At 43.9% G+C, this 23,308-nt stretch overlaps 1 protein-coding gene across 1 annotated transcript in view; it reads left to right on the forward strand.

Moving 5' to 3' along the window:
• Window positions 1-3,607: 3,607 nt before the first annotated feature.
• plxdc2b (plexin domain containing 2b) overlaps window positions 3,608-23,308 on the forward strand; it is a 70,185-nt gene continuing 50,484 nt past the window's right edge. The window contains exon 1 of the mRNA XM_020087791.2: window positions 3,608-4,388. Within this exon, the coding sequence (XP_019943350.1) occupies window positions 4,295-4,388 (94 nt within the window). The 5' untranslated portion in view covers window positions 3,608-4,294. The remainder of the gene's footprint in view (window positions 4,389-23,308) is intronic.

Below are 23,308 nucleotides of genomic sequence, written 5' to 3' on the forward strand. Positions count from 1 at the left end.
CGAACATTTCTCTGGTAGCTTCGTTATTTATGCTGTTGAATGACACCCAGGAGAGCAGCCTTTGTCCCCGCGTTGTTGATAAAGCAACGTCAGTCAGCTCTTCTCACCGGAGCCATTGTTGTTGTCGCAGTTTTGTTAATCACAGAGCCGGGTCCATCTAAAGGTCACTATTGTGTTCGTGCACCAATCTGCTCCTGTAATGAAAACGCTCCTGTGGAGTCCGGTAACGACAGTCTTGAAGGACTCATTGTGTCGGAGTAATGCCGACTTTAGCGTGATTTGAATAGTTGCTCTGTTGAATCTCCTGCCTTCACAGCATTCAGCCCAATTTCCTCTCTGACTGCAGCTGGAGATGAGGTCACACACCTGACCCCTGCGAGTCAAGGTGAAATGTAACCCTCCGTCCCGGTAACGACAGCTCAGATTGGTTCTTCCATTCTCCCTGGCTGACTCTGCCTCTGTATTCAGCGAGTGTGAATGGGGATCAGCCCGGGGGGTCATCGGCTAAACCGTTCTTCACAGGGTTTCAACAAAAACAGCCCAGAGGAGAGAAGACACTGCCAGAGTTCTTCTTGATTAAATCTCCTGTTGTATTAGGTTGCAAAACTTGTTTCTACATCTTAAGTGTTGAACAATAAAGGTTAGTTATGAGTGGAGAGATATTGCGAAAGGTGTTTTTCACCTTGCACAACCGATTACACCTTGTTCTGACTCGTCATAAATATTGACTTGATCCAAGAGTTTTATTTATTGTTTGCTTGAAGAGAAAGACACAAGCAATATTTTGCAGAATACGTGTTTGGATTGGATAAGTGTAGCTCAGTGGGTTGATCAATATAATATAATATCCTCTTCAAATCATCATTTCCCCACATTTTAAATAGTTTTTCTGCATATTCTGCAGAAAGATGCATTTGCAAGATGGCATCCAAAATAGCAAACTATTGGCTGTAGCAGGTTTAGTAACTTCCAGTTGAGCCGCTAATGGTTGTCCCGCTCACATCGGGACAACCGAACATGGGAGAGGTCAAATCTAATATTCAAAAAATCTGGGTTGAATTGCATTTACTGGGAAGCATCCATATTTGCTCAAGCGAGATATACGAGAGCTTTCAGAGAAATAAAACCTCCCCAGTATCGCTTGGATGTTCATGTAAGTGCTACTTAGAAGTCAGAAACTCATAATTACGTTAAACCCAATACAACAGGAATGCAGCATGAGGCCCATGCGACTCAGGTGTAGATGATTTAGCTTTTCTCTGTCTGGAGGATAAAGGTTTAAAAAAAAACATGTGCAAGAATCTTTCTTACATGTGTTGTGCAATAGAGCAAACCTTTTTCAAGTTTCCACTAAAGGCAAAGCTAAATCATTGCGTGCTTTCAAGTTTCGCTGATGTGATTATGAGATGGAAAAGCTAATGATCAGCTGCTCCGATGCAAAGACAGACTGAGCTCGTTCTGCTCGGGGTTGGCAGTTCCTTGCCGCCACACTTTGTTCTCCGCTGATTGAGCGGCCAAGCATCATAAATGCTGTGGTGACAGGCCGCTCTGCTGCTCGACGAGGGGAACCCTGCCCCAGACAGTGAGCACTCTATGGAACATTTACGCTCTCCACCACCCTTCACCTGATGTCGCTGAGAGCCTCCCATTTCATTTAATTAATTTTGTCACAGACGTCTTGTCGCTCTTTAAGGTCACCATGGGGAGACACACAAGTATGGCGTAGTCTCCGGCCAAGCAAAGGCTCACAGGGACTGATCCTTTCTGTACGTCCCGCAGGGGGGAAAGAGTTGGAGAAGGTTGGAGAGACAGTGAAAGAAGATGATTTGGAGAGATGGATGAAGAGAGAGATTTTCAGACTGGTCATCTGAGAAGTTCTTTTTTGCTCCAGTTGTGGAACAAGGTGATTAGAGCAGCAGACTGCATGAAGAGCTGCGGCTGCTGAGTCTCGACTGCTGTGATGATTAAACAGCAGAGAGTTGCAGCGAGGGCCGTGTGTATGAGTGCATGTGCCTGGATGAAGGAACCAGGACCACTTTCCCAGCCTCTGCGGCCACGTTGTCAAAGTCTAAATCACATCTCATCCTTGTATTGCATGATCTCATTGAGAGGAGCTTTGTGGATTAAAAGGCTGCACTTCACTTGGCAGCCTTTTTTTTTTTTTTTCTTTACTTCTATCAGCTTCAGGACTGTTTGTGTTTCCCGCACAGAGATTTGATTTACGACCCTTTAGTGCACAAGAGGTGTGAGCTGATGAAATTGAGTAGACGATGGGTCAGATTTATGTGAGAAAGTGGATGTGACACTATCATGGACGGCTGCTGTCAGCAGATATTTATTCGGGGATAATGATAATAACGACTGCACGCTGAAGACCCAAAGTCAATGCACGACTCTGCCTTTTGCACAGTCACTGACATTTGACATTTGGATCTGGCTCGAAGCAGCAGCAGTTAAAAAACAAATCCGCTCACCGCTGCCACTCCCACTCTGTTGGCAGTCACCACTATCTGTAGAGATAATGGGGCGGCAGCTTTGGAGTGGCAAGTGAGGATAATCAAGGTAATTACTAATTACAGACAAAACTCCGGCAGTGATTACCATTTATTGATCTGTTTTCATTTGGCAGTATGACTGGATCACTGTGAGACACTCGCCCAGTATTTGGTGCTCTTAGGTTTTTGACTTTAAACACTAGAAAGTCTGAAAATCCTTTTAGTTTCCCCCCAAAAAATTACTTTAAATGTTAAGTATGCATGCACACAAGTCAAGTGAATTATAAAAGGAGCCCTTTATGCGAGAGTTTCCTCTCTACATGAAGTTTTTCCATGACTGTGGTGCAGCTCCTGAATTCCCACAGTGAGTGTCTTAATTGGAACAAGCATGTGGTCCAAGTTGTCCTTCCTGAGTGGAATGAGCGCCAGTGAAGAATCGAGGGAGAAAAATATGAAGTGTCGTCGTACTGAGCAGAGAGAGGGAGAGAGAGAGAGAGAGATGTCTTGGAAAAACATTAAAGATGTCACCATCTGTCCACCATCACCTCCCATCAATGTCTGTCTGCCTCTGAGGAGACAAAACACACAACCAAGGACCTCGGATCAATTCGGAAGATCATCGTTCACCATTTCTAAAAATCCCTGCAGACCCCTGCACATGTTGCTGATATTCCTGATGTGGTCAATGTCAACTGAACACAATTAGGACATTACACGATGCACCTGAAGAGGGCGCCCTCACAGTTCAATCACCTGACTACATAGGTGGGACAGTTAAGATAGATAGATAGAGAGATAGAGAGATAGATAGATAGAAAGGTGAGTACCCTCATAGATAGACAGACAGATAGATTGATAGAAAGGTGAGTAAGATCATAGATAGATAGACAAACAGGCAGAGAGAGAGAGAGAGAGAGAGATAGATAGATAGATAGATAGATAGATAGATAGATAGATAGATAGATAGATAGATAGATAGATAGATAGACAGAAAGGTGAGTACCATCATATATAGATAGATAGATAGATAGATAGATAGATAGATAGATAGATAGATAGATAGATAGATAGATAGAAAGGTGAGTAAGATCATAGATAGATAGATAGACAGATAGATAGATAGATAGATAGATAGATAGATAGATAGATAGATAGATAGATAGATAGATAGATAGATAGAAAGGTGAGTAAGATCATAGATAGATAGACAGACAAACAGATAGATAGATAGATATAAAGTGAAGTAAGATCATAGATAGATAGATAGACAGATAGATAGATAGATAGATAGATAGATAGATAGATAGATAGATAGATAGATAGATAGATAGATAGATAGATAGATAGATAGATAGATGAGGACTCATTGGCTCTGAGGACCTGATGACGGAGGGAGCGCACCGTCTCCTCCAGGAGCGCATGAGCCTTCACTCTCCCTCACACACTCTCACACACACTGCACCTTTCTTCATCGGAGTGAGATCTGTGTGTTGAGCCTTCAACTGTCTTAACTTCTTCTTCCTCCTCTTTTCGTTTTTCCGTATCGTTTTGGAGGTGGAGACCCGTCAGGACGAGCGCGTCGCCTCCCCAGGAGCGCGCAGATTGGCACAGGCTGGAACAAAACAGAGAGACGCAGCTCAGTGCAGCGCAGGCAGGTTTCCGTTTTAAAAGCAGCACGGGAGGCAGGAGAGTTTCGGAGTGTGCACGGGGAAGCGGTGGAAGTGTCGGCTGCACCAAGGAGACAGACGCCTTCTTCTGTGAATAAAAACCCACCGGGATACCGGGACGAACACTCGGATATGGCGGGTGTGAAGGCGATCGACCTTCTCGTTGGAGTTGTTGTAGTTTTGCAGTGCGTGGGGAACGTCCGAGCCGAGATCACAGCCGCTGACGGTAAGAACCTGCAGCCACACCATGAAGCATGAAGCTGGTCACACTGAGTTTAGTCCCTGCAGAGCAGAACATGCAGGAGAACAGGGGCACGTGCAGGTTCACAGGTTTTCTTTTGCACCAGGATGAGTTTGTTTCATGCTTTGATTTGATCTTTAGGAGAAAGAAACGAGATGTCTTCTGTCCATGTGCTTGAAATGAAAGCAGAGGTTCTTTGTGTGCAGCAGAAAAAGGCTCAAGGCTGTTTTACTTTCATTATTTCATGTTTGGGATCCACTTGACAAGGCTGTCATGACCTACTAACTAAAGACTTTGTTTTCCAATTATCATATTTTCACTCCAATTAAAATGTTGAGTTCATTGCTGTGCTTTTTTTGCTCATGCATTTCCCATAAGATGAGCTCATCACTGCCGTAAATCTGAATTTGCTCTATTTACGTGTGAGACTGGAGCTTTTTCTCTCATTGTTCTCTCTGCAAACCTGGAGGTGTCATCTAGTTCTGCAACCTTTACCAGACCTGAGATCAGAAACATCAGGAACCTGCAGGTGCTTTCTCTGGAGCAGGTCCTGTGTTTCCTTTGTCCCTCTTGCTGTCCTTGATCGAGAGACATAGTCCATGCATGGAGGACGAGAGCTCTGCAGTGTGAACAATATCTCTACTGTAAAGCCACAGCGTGTGCACCTAAAGTCTCACCCTAATCTCCAATCTAGTCCATTCCATACACTGCACATACACCCACTCACACCGGGCCTCACACTCACCCTCACACAGATGGTGGAGCAAGTCCTTGCCAACTCTGGTGCTGCTCACACAGGCGAGCTCTTGTTTTCCAGGGCTTTTATTGCTGGCAGCGAATTTTCATCACGTATCAGATAGTTTGGCGAAATGTTCGTCCACTGACAGTGACTGTAAATTAATCCAGTGTGTGTGTGTGTGTGTGTGTGTGTGTGTGTGTGTAGACCACAGAGGAATGTGCGGTTCGGTTTGGGAGAAAGATGCTATCAGCTGTGTGTGACAAGCAAACACACACACACATGCACTTTTTAGACGTCCTCCTCAGTCTAATTTATAAAGTCTATCATTCTCCTGGCCTGTGCTGCACTCTGGCTCATTTGACATCAGTGTTGTTTTCCTTTACCCATTCTTCCTCATGGAGAAACTGCCTGAATAAAGCTTGTTTTAGAGGTAACACACCGAGAAAAACTCCAAAACAACAACACCCACAAATAAAAAAACACAATTTTTCCTTTCAGGGCACCTCTCTCCTCCATCTACTGCGAGCTGGACACAGTTAAACTCCAGTCCTCCAGTATCTAGGACAGTATTTTTAGACAACTGGGTGAGGTGCTTCCCTCGTCACAGGCTGACCTCCACTCTGCTGCTGCAAGGAGCAGCCGATTGTCCTTTCTTAGATTTATTAACACAGCACAGGTGGACTCCTTTAGTCTTTACAAGCTATCTGGGAAGATAAAATGTACCTCCTAGGAAAAGCTTCCAGAAGCTCTGAGCAGCTCCAGTAGAGCCAGAGATATGAAGGCTGGTCGAAGCTTTCATTCCCCCGTTTGCATTTATTAGTTAGATGAGCTGTGGAGCACATCTGGGCAAGATTACACAACATCCTGTGAGCCCAGAGCATCTTTTTTTTTTTTTCTTAAGCTTTCAGTCTGTGGCTCTGATGTTCACCCAGCGATACACCCACCGGTGGCACACTCACAAAACATGGGACTGATTTGGGGGTTAATTTGCACCCCTGTGTTTTTCTGGGAGTGGAATCAGAGATGCTCTCCGGAGTCTGGACAGCGTCTGAATCCGAGATAGCTGCATGAGCGTGAGAGAGAAAGTCTTGCCTCCGTGCTGTAATGATGTGGTCTGGTTTAGAAGTCTGTGCTGAGGGCTGTTAATGTGCTAAGATTGTGGTTGCGTGTGGAATTTCATTTGTTGCGGATGCTCCGAGTTTCTTGATGGCGCAGGGAGGTTGAGGGTTAACCCGCTCACAGGCAGCGGCGATGTGGATGCTCCGGCTCCAGGGTGCCGCTCCTCATCCATCATACTGCCAGTAGCTGCCTCTGAAATCATACGAATACACAGGCAGAGGCGCAGGAGGAGTGTGAGCTGCACAGAAACATGCAGACAGATCTCAAAGAGTTAGTGACTATAGGGAGGAGTTCTGGTTGCTGATTCTGATGTTTATCTGGTTCCAAGTTGATTAAATACCTGAATGTGTCAACAAATCTCACATCTTTAATTCTTGATTTGACTTTACTTAGTCACTTTCTCTGGTGCCACAGGTGTCTGCAAAGATAAAGAAGTTCTCAGCAACTTCAATATGATGCACATTTTTAATTTGTGCATAAAACTGGAAAGAGACGTTGGAAATTAAAAAGAAAAAAGGTTTTGACTTGGCTGAGGTGCATGAGGGGATTTAACAATAAATCCAAAATCCTACAAACGGCGATGGAAACAGACTCGCTGCATAAATCATGACGTACATAAAACCAGCGACTTAAATGTCACCCAAGTTTCCGCCCCGCTGACGAGAGGAAAAATACTGGCTGATGAAGACATCAGCCATCCACCATGTTTTCTGCTGTGTTTTTGTTTGTTGTGAGGGTTGAATGGCTTCTTCGTCTCTTCTGAAGTGCTTTTGTTTTTGTCTTTTGCAGACATAAAAAAACGTGGCTAACATTTGCACCAGTGTGTCCAGTTGCTCAGCTGGTTAAGTGGGCGCCCTGTGAACAGTGACCGCAGGTGCAGTTCGGACTCGGCTCTTTGCTGCATTTCTTTCCAGCTCACTCTCCCCTTTCGTGCTAAATCTGCTTGAATTTGAATAATATCTTCAAAGATTTGCACTAAATATGAATGGAAACTCTGCTACTCTTGTTTAAAAGACTGACTGATCCATAAATATTGATAACACCTCATGAAAGTCAACGGAAGAAGAGTCAATCATTCATCAACTCGCCGTCTTGTTAAAGTAAGAGACATTTTTGATGATTTGAGAAGACAAGCACTATGCCTCAGTTTACAGCTGGTGTTTAGTCAAAGGTTGTTCCCATATGAGTTTATCTAAACCCTAGACTTTACCTAAACCCAGCTGGTTTATGGGAAACCCAGTTGGCCAATTTATGATGCCAGGAATTTCTCTCACGTAGGGTTCAGTCTACTTCAGTGAACCCTCTTGAAATCTCTCCCCGCCCTCGCTTCTCTTTCTGACATTGCACATTTCAGAGCGGACAGAATGAGCTAGCCTCTTTATTGGCCCTCTGAATGACCTGCTGAAAGGAGCTGCCTTCAATAGATGACGGGGGTGGGGTGGTATGAGGAGGGGTGAGAGATGGGTGGCGGCGGCGGCGACTGGGATTATTGTGCTGCCCTGCATGCGGTGAGTGCGGGCTACGCCGTGCACTGCAGAAGCAGGGAGGCGGCAGGGTCATACCCCCGCACCAGCATGCCACAGCAGCACCAGGCTCCCGCATTAGTCACGCCGGGGCCCTTGTTGCTCCAGCTCCGCCCCCCTCTGCTCTGCGAAGAAGCTCAGTCTGACGGCTTGAGAGTGCTGGAGTTCAATAGGCTCAGAGACAAAGAGCAAAGAGGCCACTGGTTAATGAAACCCAGCGCAGTTAAGCTCCTCTTTAGCTCTTTCTCATTGTCTTTCATGTGGTTCAAAAAGCTCCTCCACTTCCAGTTGCTCCAGCGCCCTGGCCGAGTTATCACGTCTTCGAGGTGGCAGTAATTACTCCCTGGCCTTCTCCTCTACTTGTGTGATTTGTTTGGAAAAAAAAAAAAACAGATCTTTAACATCATGCCATTTTGAAAAGGTCAAAGGCAGGAAGCAGGAGCAGGAAGATGAACGAAGCGGCCTTGATATGTAGCAATACATTGAGTCATAACCAGCTTTTTCTGTTCATGATAAACATCCCCTTTGCCGTAGACGATTAGAAATCTGCCAGTGGGCCGCAGCCTCCTAGTCGGGCCGTTATCTGCTCCTCCTGCAGACTCTGTCGCCAGAGGAGATGCTGGATCATCGGCTGGAGAGTGAAATGAATAGAAAGCTTTTTTATGTCAGTGGGAGGAGTTGCCTTTTTCTTTTCTTTCCTGGGGAGTGAGTGACAGGATAACGAGCTGAGGGGGGAGGCCAAGTAAATGTTCAGTTCCCCTCCTGTGCCGACCGGCCACACAGTGCAAGAGACGATCATTAAAGAAGAGTAAATATCACATTTTAAAATACAGTGAATGATCAGCATCGATTGCAAGGGCAAAGAACTTGGTTACATATTTGGTTGGTGTGTTGACTTCCTTTTCCTGCCTCATTTCCTTAATCAGTTTGTAATTTCCTGTTCTACTGAGTCAGTGCAATTTGACAGAATTTACCAATGTGCCCAAATATGCATGAAATAGAAACATAGTTGAATTTGTCTTTGTGTGATTCACACTGTAGTGAAACAATGAGAAATGAAGCCAGAATGAAAGTAAAGCTCACACAGACGCCTGCAGGTGGCCATATTGTAGCTGTACATCAGAACTTAAACCAACCCCTCTAAATGTGAAAATTATATGGCTCCTGCTGCTTTATCACGCAGCGCCTGCACCAAAGTGATGAAACGAATCCAAAGACGCGCTCACTGTCGACGGTTTAAAGCGGCGGCTCTTCAAAGGGGAGGCAAGTATTACATGCTCCTCTGTCATGACGGAGCGGAGAGAGCGCGATGTTCCGGGGGAACTGAAAGAAGTGCAACCACCCGGCAGATGAGCCAGTCACTCCCACCCTGCAGCAGGCTTCATATCCTGAGCCCAGCAGGAGCGACGGCTTGGCTTTGTCCCACAAAAACAAAGTGTCACTCACGGAGTTTGCGGCATGCTGCTACATGCCTCTGCCTACATGTGCAACTGCGTGTGAACATTTTCTCTCTCACACTCCGGGAGTATCAGTGTCTGCCTCTCAGATATATTACAGTTGTTTTCACTGCCGCTCTCTTGCTTTTTACTCTTTCATATTTTTGAAGTCAAGTGAGTGAAGCAAATGAAGTAGAGAATCGATATGTTGCTGTAAGGACAAAGTCTTTATCCTCAGTAGTTTCTGAAGACCGGAGGCCTGGTCGAATTCCTTGTGTTGTTGTCTTCTCCCTTAATATTAAATAGACCTTGTGATAGAAACACGTCTGATGTTTTTCTCAAAGAAAACTTGTTTTTTGTATCATTTCCTTTCCTTTATGCTTTTTAAACAAGGCAAAGCATCTTTGTTAGTTGCATCTCTCTATAAGATCACAAGTGAAAGGAATGGATTAAACACAAGTACACAAGAAAGTACACAAGAAAACTAGTGCAGTAGTTGCTTCGTAGACCAGGTTTATTTCACAGTATACTTTATGTTGTGGAGTTGAAGGTTATACTTCCAGTAGCACATCCACTGCTGTTTATTTTTGCTTTGTGTAGGAGCTGGAATAATCGGACAATCTGGAACGCCTGGTCAGTTCCAGCGAACTCAGTCAAATGCGACAGCTTGAACAACGCACATCCCTTTGTCAACCAAATGAAAAAGACCTTCATTTACTTAAGTGAGAGCAATTGCATTTGAGCTGACCCCGTAACCTTAGCTCCGATTGATCTGCTTATGAGCGTGTTCATCAAGTTAATAGCCCCGTCACCCCCACAGCCATCAATTACAGTTTTATTACATGCAGGTTACTCCCTTCACTAAATCAAACATACCAGATGTAACATGTGGCCGTCGCCATGATTATACCATGACGCCTGCTGGTGCTTTACACACTTGAGCGTGTTAAGTTTCGAACTGTGCAGAGCGAACATTGATGTGTTTTCCTTGTCGCACGTCCAACACCAATGACTTTGTTACTTTGCCCGGAAAGTGTATCCATGTCCCCTGTCCAGAACTTTCTCTCCCCAACAAACTCATCCTGACAAAGAACACTTATGCCTGCGGCAACAGACTCAAGGGCTTTGATGGGCCAGAGCACTTTTTAGGGTGAAATGAAAAAGGTTTATAGCCACAGGTGTATTTCTACGTGACAGGAAGGCAAAGAATACAATGTGACTTTGAAGACCGCATCAAAGTTTTTCTTTGGTTTGCCACCTCACACACATAACGTGAATAGACAGAGCAAATCTTTAGGATCTAGGGAAAAGGGGATCTCTGTGGAGTTTGCATCCATATATGTTTTTTTTCTCCAGGTACTCTAGCTTCCTCCCACAGCAACATGCAGATTACAGTTACAGCCTCAGGGTATTGCATGTCCCAGTATGTGTGGAATGGTCAGCATTGTTCTGTGGCTTTGATTTGGTAATTCACTCCTTAATGAGTCATGATGAGTTCTTGTAATACGTCTGCTGGCTTATCTTGGCCCCACTGTTCATCGCTTCACCCTTCAGGAATCAGGACTGCCAGGAAAGGAAGGATAAAGGATTCTTCCCAGAAACCAATAGAGGTCTTTCTAAAGTTCAGGGTGATTTTTGTTTGGAGGCCTGTTGTTGTGGACAAGGTTGTTCCAGCGTCTCCCAGCTGTCCACCTCCTTAGGCGGTGCTGAGCTCACCCTGAAGCTGTAAACATGAGGCCAATTGGCAACACATACACGATGAGAGATGCACTTGTAGCACAATTCTTCTTTTGACTTGATCAAACATGATTGGTCAAACAAATGTGAGCTAAACAAAAAAAAGAGCTTCAACAAGGGATTCTGGTAAAGGAGGTCTGGTTTGTGCCAGGTGTTCAGGTTTCTGCCTCTGTGCCAATGCTTACTCACTGAGAGTTGTGCCCATGCAGCTTTAGCACAGAGCCAGGAACAAAGGTTCGCTTTGACGCTCCCTGGTGATGAATTGCAAGGTGTACCAGCCGCCCTTTGTGTGTGTGTGCTGCTGCGTTTGAGTCACGAGAAAGCGGGGGAGAGTGCTCGCGGTTCCCATGCGCTGCCCAGGTAACGAGACACTCTCACGTCTTCATCCAGAGGCTTGTCCTGCAGTGAATGTGGGAGTTAATTGTGTTTTCTTGTACTGTCTGGCAAGAGCAAGCATCCTGATAATGAAGGGAGGTCTGGGTGTGGTGAAGGGTACACATGTTATGATCCAGAAGGCAACAAAATATCGTTGTAATGGGCACAATAAATCAAATTCTGTGGTTTGGCTCAGTGAGCAGCAGAAAATTGGCTGGTCTGAAAGTCCCGGGCTGACAATTTAAAGTGGCATGTCTATTAAATACTAGTGTTTGTTATACGTGTAACTGGGTTTGAATATTTCCAGCTTGTTTGTGCATGAATATTTTGCATTTCTCTTTCCATTCCATTTCTTTGATGAACAGCACAAACATGTCACAGTATACTCAACCACTTTTTTCTTATTTTCCCATGGAGAGTAAATTTTGCTTTTGGCCTTTGTCTTGTCTCAGAAACTGCAGGATTGGTTCATTGTGTACGAAGTATTTGGTTACTGCTGCTTTTACCTCAAAACTCCAGACATTCTTCTAAAGATTTCTAGAGAGGCTGTATGTGAGAACGTAAATGTCCCTGCAGACATTCTCCACAGGTTTTCCTGCCGTCCTACAGCAGGAAGATGTGAGTATTCACAGCAAAGAAGTGGGCGTGTTGATGATGTTATTAAGACGTGATCTTATAACTGAAAAAAAAGAAAAAGAGACGCCACTCCTTGCAGAAACTTCCAGAAATGTTCTCATTGTTGTGAACACATCTGACTTGATCGATCTCCAGCTGCGTTCTTCATGTTTGAAAGACAAACTCCCAAAAATGTCTGGTCCCAATTGCACAGACATTTTCCAGTTTGTGTCTAAAAACATATTCAGACATGTTAGAAATGTATGACACTTTATTTCCAGCAGCATGGTGTTGTAATAAAATGGTGAATTAAACTATTTTTCATCAGCTAACGGTTTAGTGTCCAAGGGAGGTGATTAATGGTGTTAGCCGTGAGGGGAATTCTCTGTGTTTATGTGAAAGCTGTATTGTCAGGTTGAGGCGATGGGAGCCCGAAATCCACATCGCAAAGAGGACATTGACTCCCATTTAGAGGCCTTTGCCTCCTGTGCCCCAGTAAGTGCTAATTAGATGGCGAGTAAATTAGTGGGAGCAGTTTAATTATGAATGTGATATTCATGTCACTGCAGAACGGTAATAAATGTCGGGAACACAGTGGGTTGGAGCGAATGATAAGTGAACGATGTAAAACCTTGCATAAACAATGGATCAGCTACCGACAGATAAGTACAGGGTTATAGAAATATGGTGGGTTCAAAACATTTTGCACCATGACATCTCAGAAAACAACATATTTTCACTGTAGTCACATTTTCTCTATCATCTGTTTTGGTCTTGTTTCCAGAAATATTTTATATATTTTGGGTAATGTCAAAGGTTTTTTTCTGCTTTCTGTTTTGTTTTTGCATTTTAATTAATGTTGGTTTTGCACCTTAGAGCCACCGGGCAAAAGAATAAATAAAGTATGTCTCTCATTTGAGAACATCCCCTCTCGTTTTTGCTGTTGCTGTGCATTGAGAGGTTTGTCATCACACTGGAGTCCCTCAGAAACCATAAGATGCATCTTGGTTCGAGGAGGTCAGCATATTGATTAAATGTCCGTCTGACTCCCCGGCCACCCAAAGGCCTGTGGACTCGCTGGAGGTGCTGGAGGTGCCAGTGCACTGTACATCATCGCTACTGGAACTCGCCGTCTTTCAACCCAGCTTCATCTGAACGTGTTTATTTAAGTCATACATAAAAGGGTTGTGGGATGTAATTTGACATCTGCGATGCAATCCATTTCTCCTGTGTTTTTGTTTTCGGCTTGATGAAATGAAAAGAGCTGCTTCCCAGAACGTATTGAATGGAGGTCAAATATGAACTGCCCTCTACCCAGAGAGCTGCCAAACCAATGCTACTGTATGTGCCCTGAAAATCTGATCCATCAACAAGGAAAGAAAACTGAGGTGGTATGAATATGAATCAGTTATTTGATGTCCTTCCCAAATGACTCGCAGATGTGCTGGAGTTTTTTAAGACACCTTACCCTTCGTTCAGGAGGGGTTCCCTGCTTGTGATTGTTTGTAATCCAGTGTCACTTTGCCTTTTTTTCCATTAATAAGAGCTCATTCCCTGCGATTAAATGTTATAAAATATTCATCTGGTCACAGCAGAGATGATGTTTCCAGTAATGTTCAAGGATTTTTGATGCTTACTGCATTAGACGCACACCAGAGTGCCAACCCAAATAGGAAATTAGTTTGAGAAAGTGCCGTTTAAGGTGACGATTCCTCGAATGAATGCAAAATAAGCAATGAAAAAAATCCTCTGCAAAGAAAGAGGAAATGAGTCAAAAGCTGTAAAAGCCAGCATTGTCCCGAAAGTAAAGAGAAGTTTCAATGTTTACTGTCGAAAGCTTCCCTGCTTCAGGGCTGTTTTTTAAGCAGAAATTTTGTGTGGTGGTTTTTTTTTCCTCAGTGGTTCAGAGGATGAGCTCAGATCGTAGCAGACGATCGGATCATCAGATCTTACGCTGGGGGAAATACTGACTGTTATTGTTTGCACATCATCCCTGCAAGCAATTAGGACGGATGAAATGAATCAGAGGGTTTGTTGAAAGGTCAGGACTGATGCTGTCTGTGTGTTCATGCATGTGTCTGTGTGCATGTGTACGCTTTGAGCTTGTCTATTTGTAAATGTGTGAGTCGTGCATGTGTTGCTGAGGTTATTGAGCAGCCACTTTGCTCCATCAGGAGAGGTCACCTATTGATTGTGTATCATGTGTTAACAGACTGGCGAGAGGGTGCGTTCGGGATAAAGTTGAAGGTCAGGGGGAACTGAATCTGTTTGGTCAAGCAATGAAAACAGTTTGTGCTGTGCAGTGGTCACATTGGCAGGTATCCACCTGAGGAGCGACATTAACTGCTGCTTAGTCTCTCAGTGATTTAAGTCTTTTGTCTCTGTGTCGGGATTTAAAATTGCAGGTAAAGGACAGAATGCTGTTGTTAGGGGAATATTTGTAGTTGTGAGTTCGTCCCATAAAAGAGAAACAGCTAAAACTAGTCTCAGTTCAAATTTTAAGGGGAAAACAGAGAAGACTAACTAACTTTGAACTTCTCTAGTCCTGCTGCTGATTCCCCAGCTTCCTGTTAACGTTCCCATGTCACTTGTGATTAGCTGGTGAGCTCCGTCGCTGCCTGTGCTGCTATGTGGCGGCCCAGACTGACCCTGAGCAAATGACTGAGGATGTGTTTTTAATTTAAGATGGAGGTCACAGTAATCTGCTGCCGAGAACAGAAGCCAGTCTGTCCAATATGCCTTATCTGGTGTTATGTTCTTTCTTTGCTTCTGCCAGTCTGTCAGTGACATATTCTGTCTCTCATCCCCCGTCTCCCAACCAGTTTTTCTTTTTAGATATCTTTAGCTGTGTCGCCCATGATATGAGTTCAGACGAGTTGCCTGTTATTCAACTGCTGCAAGCTCGACCTGATAAAGAGTCTGTAAATCAATACCACACTGAAAACACTGGGTCTGCCCCTAAAGAACGTGAATCCGAATCAAAATCACGCTCAGTCACCATGACACAGAAATTCACAGCGAAATAAAATCACACATGTTTCTATGAGTCTGAAATTTAAATCAGCTTGTGGAGCGTTGGGGATTGTTGAGCAGATGTTTGAATATTTTTGGCCTAATGTGTCAGGACATCTGTATTTTACTGTTTAAAATCTCATTCAAAAACATGTGTCTGTTACATCCTACACTTTTCTGGTTTAGATCCCAGCAGCTGTAGAGTAAAGTATCCCAGAGGAACAATTTGACTTCCAGGCAGAAATCAATAAATATTAATAATAAATACAGAGAAAGTTCAGCAATATAAAAATACACAGTTTAACTGTCAGTTGTCCTGATAATGATTTAGAAGAGTAGCAATAAGAAAAAGCCAGAAGTCACGGTTGCATTTAAATGCTAAATTACATTTTGTTCCAATAGCTGATAAAATAAACTATAGCAGATTTGTTAGTCTCCCTTTTGAGATCCTGACAGAAGCAAATTGAAGTCACTCTGTAAAGTGTTGGTCTAGTTTGAAGCCCTTTCTTTGAGGACTCGATTTCATTTAAATTCAATTTAATTGGAAACTTCACACAGAAAATGTGGCTTCACTGTGTTGCTTCAGGTACCAGTGAGTCAGGAAGTCCAGGACGTCCAGTTCCAGTAATTGATCCACGTGCGTGAAGTTTTATCAGAGGCTCAAAACTCTGCACAGGTTTATAAGACTCTGAGACAGGATTTTACAAGTGGAAATATACAGTATCAGCATGTACTTTATCTTTTATTGCATCAAGTACGAGGTATACTTGAAAAAGATACTGTTCATGTTATGAAGTAATCTAACTGGAGTGTATGTTTGTGGTAAAAAATTATCCAGGTTCAACTTGTGTGCTGGACACTGATCTCATTGTAATGAATGAGACGACTGTGTTTTGTCGCTCAGGGCTGAAAACGGGTTTGAACGAGGCTTAAAGTCCGTCTCAGGCTGATGAGGTTGAGCTCAGGGATTTGTCAGCACTAAGTCAAGATCCTCCACACAGAGTAGGGGACGCCATCTTGTTGGAACAGGAGAGGACCCCTTTCTAAATTTGTGACACACGCTCAGGAGCATCATGTCACTGTATCCTGTAGCATTAAGATTTACCAGGATTTAAAATCCCCTACTTTTGGCCATGCATTGCGGCTCAGGACTTCACAGGTCTTCTGTCGTGCTATGTTTGTTGTTAGAGCTGAAAAGTAAAACTCTCCTGAAATATGATGTGTCAGAAAGTGGAAAAACAGAGAGACAGTGCAGTCAGTCAGAATGACAGCATGTTCCCTGTCTTGACTCCTGACCTTTTCCTCGCAGCGAGGAAGGATTCAAACTGTATCCCTGACTCGACAGCACACTTTTCATATCTGTCTGGATGGAAGAGAGGCAGACACATTAACACTGCGACCAAATAAAGCACTTACCAACGTACCATGGACAAATACTCCCATAAAGTATGTAAATATAATTAACAGCGTGCAGACACAGGTTTCTAACCAATGAGCAAATACATGATCGAATGGGCGCATGAACGTCAGCCTCATAGTTAAAGCTGAGTGGACATTTACAAGCTTCACTAAAGACTGTTTGTCAGAGCTGAGAAATCAGTCCCTCAGGAGACTGATTGATGTGAGAGATTTGTGATAAAAGCTTTTTAGAGCAATTTTATATTATTAATACATCTTATGTAATCACATCGCCTGAAAAGTTAATGGGACAGCTAAAAAGCATCTTATCAAAAACCTGACTATGATCAATGGTTCTGCTGCGTTCAGTGTTTCTCTTTTCGGAGTCTTTTCACTGTGTTTCATCAACTTATTGTTTGGCAGCTTCGACAAGGCGTTGAGCTCGTGTGCAGCCGACAGCTGGAGGCGTTGTGTTTTCAGGCGTCCGTCCCTGTCTTGTGAACGTGTTATCTCAGAAGCGCCGTGAGGAAATCTCTTTCAATGTGGCACATGTGTTCACTTGGACTTGAGGATGAACTGATTCGAATTTGGTTCAAAAGTCAAATGTCACTCAAAAATTATTCTGCAAAATGGTCTGATATTTTACCCTCACATGGTCACAGGTCTATTTCACTGTGACATCATAATGTTCTACAATAACACTTTTATTTGTGTAACTTGACGCCATAACTCAGCAGCAAAAACATGAGACAGGGACCATATTTCCTGCCACTTGACTGGTCGATCGAGGCATGCGACCACAAGGCGGTAATTCAAGTTTCATCGAAACGTTTGCAGGGAGCACACTCAAAACATTCAGCAGTAAATCTTTGTTTACAGCAGAATGACACAGACAGAGAAAAGCCGTGGGGGTCTTTTAAAGTGGTCTGGGTCAGTGGAGCCTGCTATGGTTGGTTTTTTTCCAGAGAAAAATACTGTCTGTCTCTCTGCCAGTACAAGTCCAGTATAAATCTGCGGCACAGTTAGCATAATAACGCATATATGTCACTGCTTTATCATTTACGAAACTAGAAATATGTACACTGTAATATATCGTGCTAAGTAATTATAGTCTGTGTGTAAAATTTAGTGCAGGTACTGGTCCTTGATGGAGGTGTGTGCTCCTCTAAGAGCCATTCTACTTTACTCATCAGTCATTTGTGTGTGTTTCCAGTAACTTCATGAAGAGAACTCAACCATTCACTCTTCTTTTAGCTGGTTTTTGTTTTCCACAGACTCCTGGAGGAGCTCTGCAGCTTCTACATGCTCCACTATGTTCACCAGCTAGTTGCTGACTTTGTTTGTCTGTAAATCACTCCCCTCTAAGCTAACATCTAACAGAAGCGGGAGAAAAGTTTCCTTTGAGTTCTGTGTTGTTTGTACGAGCAGAAGCCCCTCAGGTTGTATCGCAGCATAACATACATGTTGGCAGGTAAACTTTCTCTCTGGACCTCTGTGACACGGGGAGATTTTGGTGCGTTACTCCCGGGGTGTTTGTGTCCTGTGGCAGATTCGCAGTGACAGGCTCCTGTCTAGACGTGGCAGGCAACACATCCAACTTGATCTGAGGCTACAATCACGTTGACAGGAAGGTAATGAAAGGCCCCGTCTCTCTGACACCCCGGCTGTCCCACTCTGTGCCGGTGCTGAAGGGGATTTGTGGAGTGATTGACGATGATAATTTGACCCTGTCTGTCAGGGCGTCTCTCTTTATGGAGTGGCACCACTATGAGGGGTTGATTGTCTCAGCAGTCGCAGGATATCTGATTAATTTGTAGATGTAATTAATCCGTCAAACAGGAAGGTTTCTCCTAATTTCCTTGAGGATTCAGTAAATATGAAATAATGAGACTTCCCAGAATTTATCAGATGCTTTACTAACCATATTTTGAATGGCGTGTTTTGGCAGTTCCTGGTTGAAAATCGTCTAACTGGTTCAGTTCAGATTTCCGCTCGGTGAAAATCCTGGGATTCAGAGTTATGGATGGAAAAGACAGATGGGAATACCATGTGGGACCGCACATCTGGAGGTTTGGCTGTGGAAAGAGGACAATGAACAGAGGGGAAGCTGTGGAGAAAACTACATCAACATCTGAGCTCATGCACCACGGGGTCAAACAGCTGGAGCTTCCTTTCAGGCACCACGCAGATTCACAAAAATCGGCGGCTGATTTTGTGAACCGTGAAAGCGCGGATACATTTTCCTTGAAATAAATGTTTCATGGCTGTAATTTTTTAAAAAGTCATCTGAAAGGAGCGTTTAGACTGTAAATATTGCACTACAGGAATTGTGGAGTGCGATCTGCTCTGTGAAGGTCAAAGTTCAAACTGAAGCAGCGAGAAGTTTCCTGACATAAGCTTGTTAGCACAGCGAGTCTGTTGCTGCTTTTCTTGTGTCAGCAATGTTCCCTCACCTCCTTGACTTTGACTGTTTTGTCTTTTTCTCGTCCGTCACTCTATTCGTTCGCAGAAAGTGTTGACAGACACATTCACATGGTCGCAGGCAAACAGAGGCTCCACTGTTGCCATGCAAAGCCGAGACTTTTGTGCAGATGTCTTCCAGCTTTATTTTTCCACTACTGTCCTGTGTCTCTGCTGCAGATGTGAAGGCTTTTGTTATTCTCATCCCGGCTTCTCTCTGAGCTCTGGATAGTTTCACCGTGTGTTGGCCTGGAATGTGTTCATTTATTTTTTATTGAATACTACCAGAGTGTGGATGTTTCATTATAAATAAAGCACGGTCAAACAGGTTTTTGAAAGGGTGGCATCATGCCTGCATCAAGACTGAGGCCTCCTGCAGTGTCTTTGAGGAAGAGACCAAAGTCCCTCCAGCTCTAAAACTTCAAGGTTCGACCTCAGAATAAATAAAATGATTTTCCTTTAAGTCACTGATTTGTCACTGGAGTGTTGTCACCCAAAATGACTGAATGTGCACAAAGGATGATGTTTGTCCACACACATTCATTGGATCTCCACTTACTCTCACTGTATAAAAATGAAGCCAAAATCTTTCGGACATGGGAGCCGCCATCTTGCTCTTTTCACGCATTTGTAGCGAGTGTCGACGCAGTTCGTTGTGTGGAGTCTGTATCAAGGTCCCACCGTTACACGTGCAATCACCAGCCAGTCTCAGCTGCCAATCATGACTCTTCAATAAATAACTAATTAAAACTAAATTTATGACCAAATACCAGTAAAATTAATGAGATCCTTCAGCTGCACTTTATTTTTTAGTGCTAATTAGCGAAAGTTAGCATGCAAACATATCAAACTAACACTGAAAACACCACATCTGCTAAAAATAAAGATTTAGTTTTCCTCGTCTCTTTAATGTGACTTGCATCCTCTTCCAGGGTAGATGGCGCTTGACTGTGTTGACAGTGCCGGTAGTAAATTATTTGTATGGCCTCCACATGTGTTTAGTCTGTCGTCCAAGCAACTTGGAAGGTCAGATTAAAAAACCCAGGGTGAATTTATCTCCATGTGTTTGCAATACGTGCAGTCGTTCCAGAAATCCTTGTGCAGTTATTGAGGTGTAGACCAGTTCACGACGTTGGATGTCTATCGGCTTTGATTAATGATAATTGCCGTGAAATAACTGATACCCGATTTGTCAGCTGCGAGGCGAGACAAAGAGCAGATCACATGAACGTATTTCAGCACGAGGACAAGCTTGTTAGTCAAGGTCATCCTCTCCACTTCACTGACTGTCAGCGACGTGTTTCTGCAGGTCTGTGTCTGGGCGGTGACCCAGTTCCCCGTCTGACAGGCTCATAAACGCCGCACGGCAGACTGATTAGAGGTAACAACAGCCCAGCACACGACTGTATCTTCTTTATAGACTTTGTAAAAGAGCCAGGGACGTCATTAAGCAGTATTAAACAGTGCTCATCATGTGCTGCTGAGGGACAGATCTATATAATCACTACCTGGCCTTGTTGTCACTGAACAGGCCCCCTGAGAGTAGGATGTATAGAGACGCTCTTGTCCGAGACAGATCACCAAATCTAACCTCTGCCTGGCAACGTTCCCACTGTGGCTTTGTTGGATGTTCTCTGCCTCTGAGTTTGATGAACCCTGGCGTATAAGAGATTTAGCTGCATTCACTGACTTTTCTGTTAGAGACTGAATACCTCAAGTCCTTTTACTCTTCAGGCTTCAGTCAATTCGCTTTAATCATTCATCTCTTAGGTTTTGAAGCCAGTTAGAGAGCGATGGGAAATCAATCAGAGAAATGGGAATGATGCCATTATCTGCCAAATATTATGGTTACGTTTGGACCAGGACCAAAGAGAAGTCTTGATGCATCGTGTCTTTGCCAGCCAATATTAATGTTGTAATTATTTTCTTTGTCAGACAAACTTTGTCTTCTCTTCCCAAGGACAGAAGTTTACTCTTTAGACACAGACAAAGGATTGTGTAAAAGGCTCCACAAATGCCCATCGTTACCTCATGCTAATCATTGGCACTTGGCAAATTTGTGCTGCTCTGCTCTTGAGAGTCTGCAAGAAAAAAAATGAAACTGCTGCATCAGACAACTGCAGAGACTCCCAGTGTGTGTGTGTGTGTGTATGTGTGTGTGATAAGAGCTTGTGTTTTCTACCTGTTAAACCCCCCGGCAGTGTGTCTCCTCTGAGAAAGGTGGTGTCAACTCAGAGGATGGTGTCTGCAGCAGCTCTATGTAACAGTGACTCAGCCGCCCCTTCTCCTCCTTCTTTTTCCCTCCTTTAACAGAGTCAAACACCATAGACTGCATATTAAGCCAAAAATATCTTGGATGCAAATTTTTACCATCTTGGGCATTTGGAGCCAGGGTCTGCTTTTCACACAAATCATCACAAAGATTTAAAGCACAACACTCGTCTATTTCCACTTTGTATTTCTTGTCATGTGTTAGACAAGAGAGGTTGGAGAGGTTATTATAACAGAGAGGTTTCATGTGTTGCATCTTCTTGGTGATCGTAAGCATTCACCTGTGAATACGTCCTCTGTGCAGCGGCTGCACCTCGATTACTTTCCTCCGACTGGGGAACAAAACCAATGCTCTCTCGGAGCCGCGGGCCCCCTCAGTTTGATCAATGTAGCCTGGAGAGGCAGAACATGGGGCCCAGTGCTGATGGCAAGGAGCCCAGAGGCATGGCATGAGGAGAAGGGGGAGGGAGACATACTTGTCACACATGAAAGTCCTGAAACAGGGAGATTTTCAAAGCCAGGCTGACTTTGAGGCTTAACTTTCCCCCAAAAATGCAGAGGGTCTGTAACTGTTCAGCAGCTTTCCTGACAAGCTGTTGACGATAGAAACTCAATTGTTTCAACCAAAAACCTCCGTAAAACCCTAACCTTTTTAATTCTAATTTTACACTTTGATTTTGTACAAATTAAAGAAAGAACATGTAATATGAATATCAGTGGTCTTTACATATTTAAATTTCTACTTTTGAACAGAGCCAGATTCGCTGTTTCCCACTGTTTCTAACCACCTGCTGGATTAGAGCTGCGTGAAATGACCAAAATCTCTTACTCAGGTAAAATTACAGATTGCTACTTGTCGCTCACGCCTCTTCTGAACCTTGTACATTGATGCCGTATCTTTGCAGATGTTCAGCTGCAGCTGTTGTGACTTTCTTCCATCACCGGGCTTCTTTGCCATATGTTGTGCCGCGGGTAAAAGCCTCTTGCAGCGTCTGAGTCTGGGATTTGTGCACTTGACTGTACTTTAGTGTCTCTCATCCGTTAGTCTGACTCTGTGCTGTTTGACATGATTCTTGCATAGGTGGCGAAAGAGGTGCTGGGGTAGTCTGTTGTGGGAACTGGTCTGTTGCAGTATTTGCAGACTTTTCGTACTCAAACTACGTCCCTGTAACATTTACTTTCTGTATTTCCTTTTGTAGCTTTTACTTTCATCCTCAACAACTGAGTCTCTCTTGTTGACTCCGAGCCAAAACAAAGCCAGCGTCTGTAGTTTTCTCCTCCTGGGACAATTATGACAGTTTGTCATGATTTGCTGATGGTTTGTCGTGAGACTGCCAAGGAACATCCATCTCCCCATAACACAGCCACTTCTCTCCCGATTGTTTTCACCTCAGGAGAAACAAACTAACCTTCATCCAGACTGACCTCAGAGAAAAGCAGCAATGGACAAAGAAGCAATGAAAGATGTTTGGGACCAAGTGCATCCCATTTGCATTCAAAGCTCGTCTCTCGCAGGCTGTTTGTCAGAGGCCACTGAACTGTCTGTTTCTATTAAAGACTCAGAGCAGCCATGCTTTGCTGTGCAAGCTGAATGGTGCCATCGGTACTGATGTGCACTTATACTCCCTCGTCCTCTGCAGGGGTCAGATTTAGGTTTGAATTAGATCACTCAACGTATCCGTGGGATCGATGGGCTCAAACCACAGTCAGAGGCAGAAACATATTCGCTGGTTTAACACAGAGGGGCTCTCGCCACAAATGTACATGTCAGCACATGCAGCAGTCTGACGAGGCCGAGTCTACAAGCTGCAGAGGTGATCCACATAAGCTGCCGTCCCGTAAATGTTTGAGCCCAAGGGGATAAAGGCAAGCAGCAGCATGTAATGTCAAATCACCTGGGACCTTAAAGCCCGAGTCATCAACTACGTTTGTCCAAAGGAGCTCCTATATATATATATATATAAAACGCAACTTTCCAGATGTCCCTATGGTCATCTGCTGTGTCTATAATCACATAAGGTTTTGAACAGCATATATTTAAAAGCAGATTAAGTCATTGAAGTGTCAAGAGGTTTCCCTGCCACACAGTCAATGAAGGGTTAACAGTTTTTCTCTCGTACCTTCTCCATGCTCCAAGTTTGTGACAATTAAATGACTGAAAGCTGCTGCCGCCCTCCTCCTCCTCCTCCTCCTCTCCTTCATCCCTCTCTTCATTCTATT

The sequence above is a fragment of the Paralichthys olivaceus genome, chromosome 17, assembly GCF_024713975.1.
Source record: "Paralichthys olivaceus isolate ysfri-2021 chromosome 17, ASM2471397v2, whole genome shotgun sequence".
NCBI classification, from domain to species: Eukaryota; Metazoa; Chordata; class Actinopteri; order Pleuronectiformes; family Paralichthyidae; genus Paralichthys; species Paralichthys olivaceus.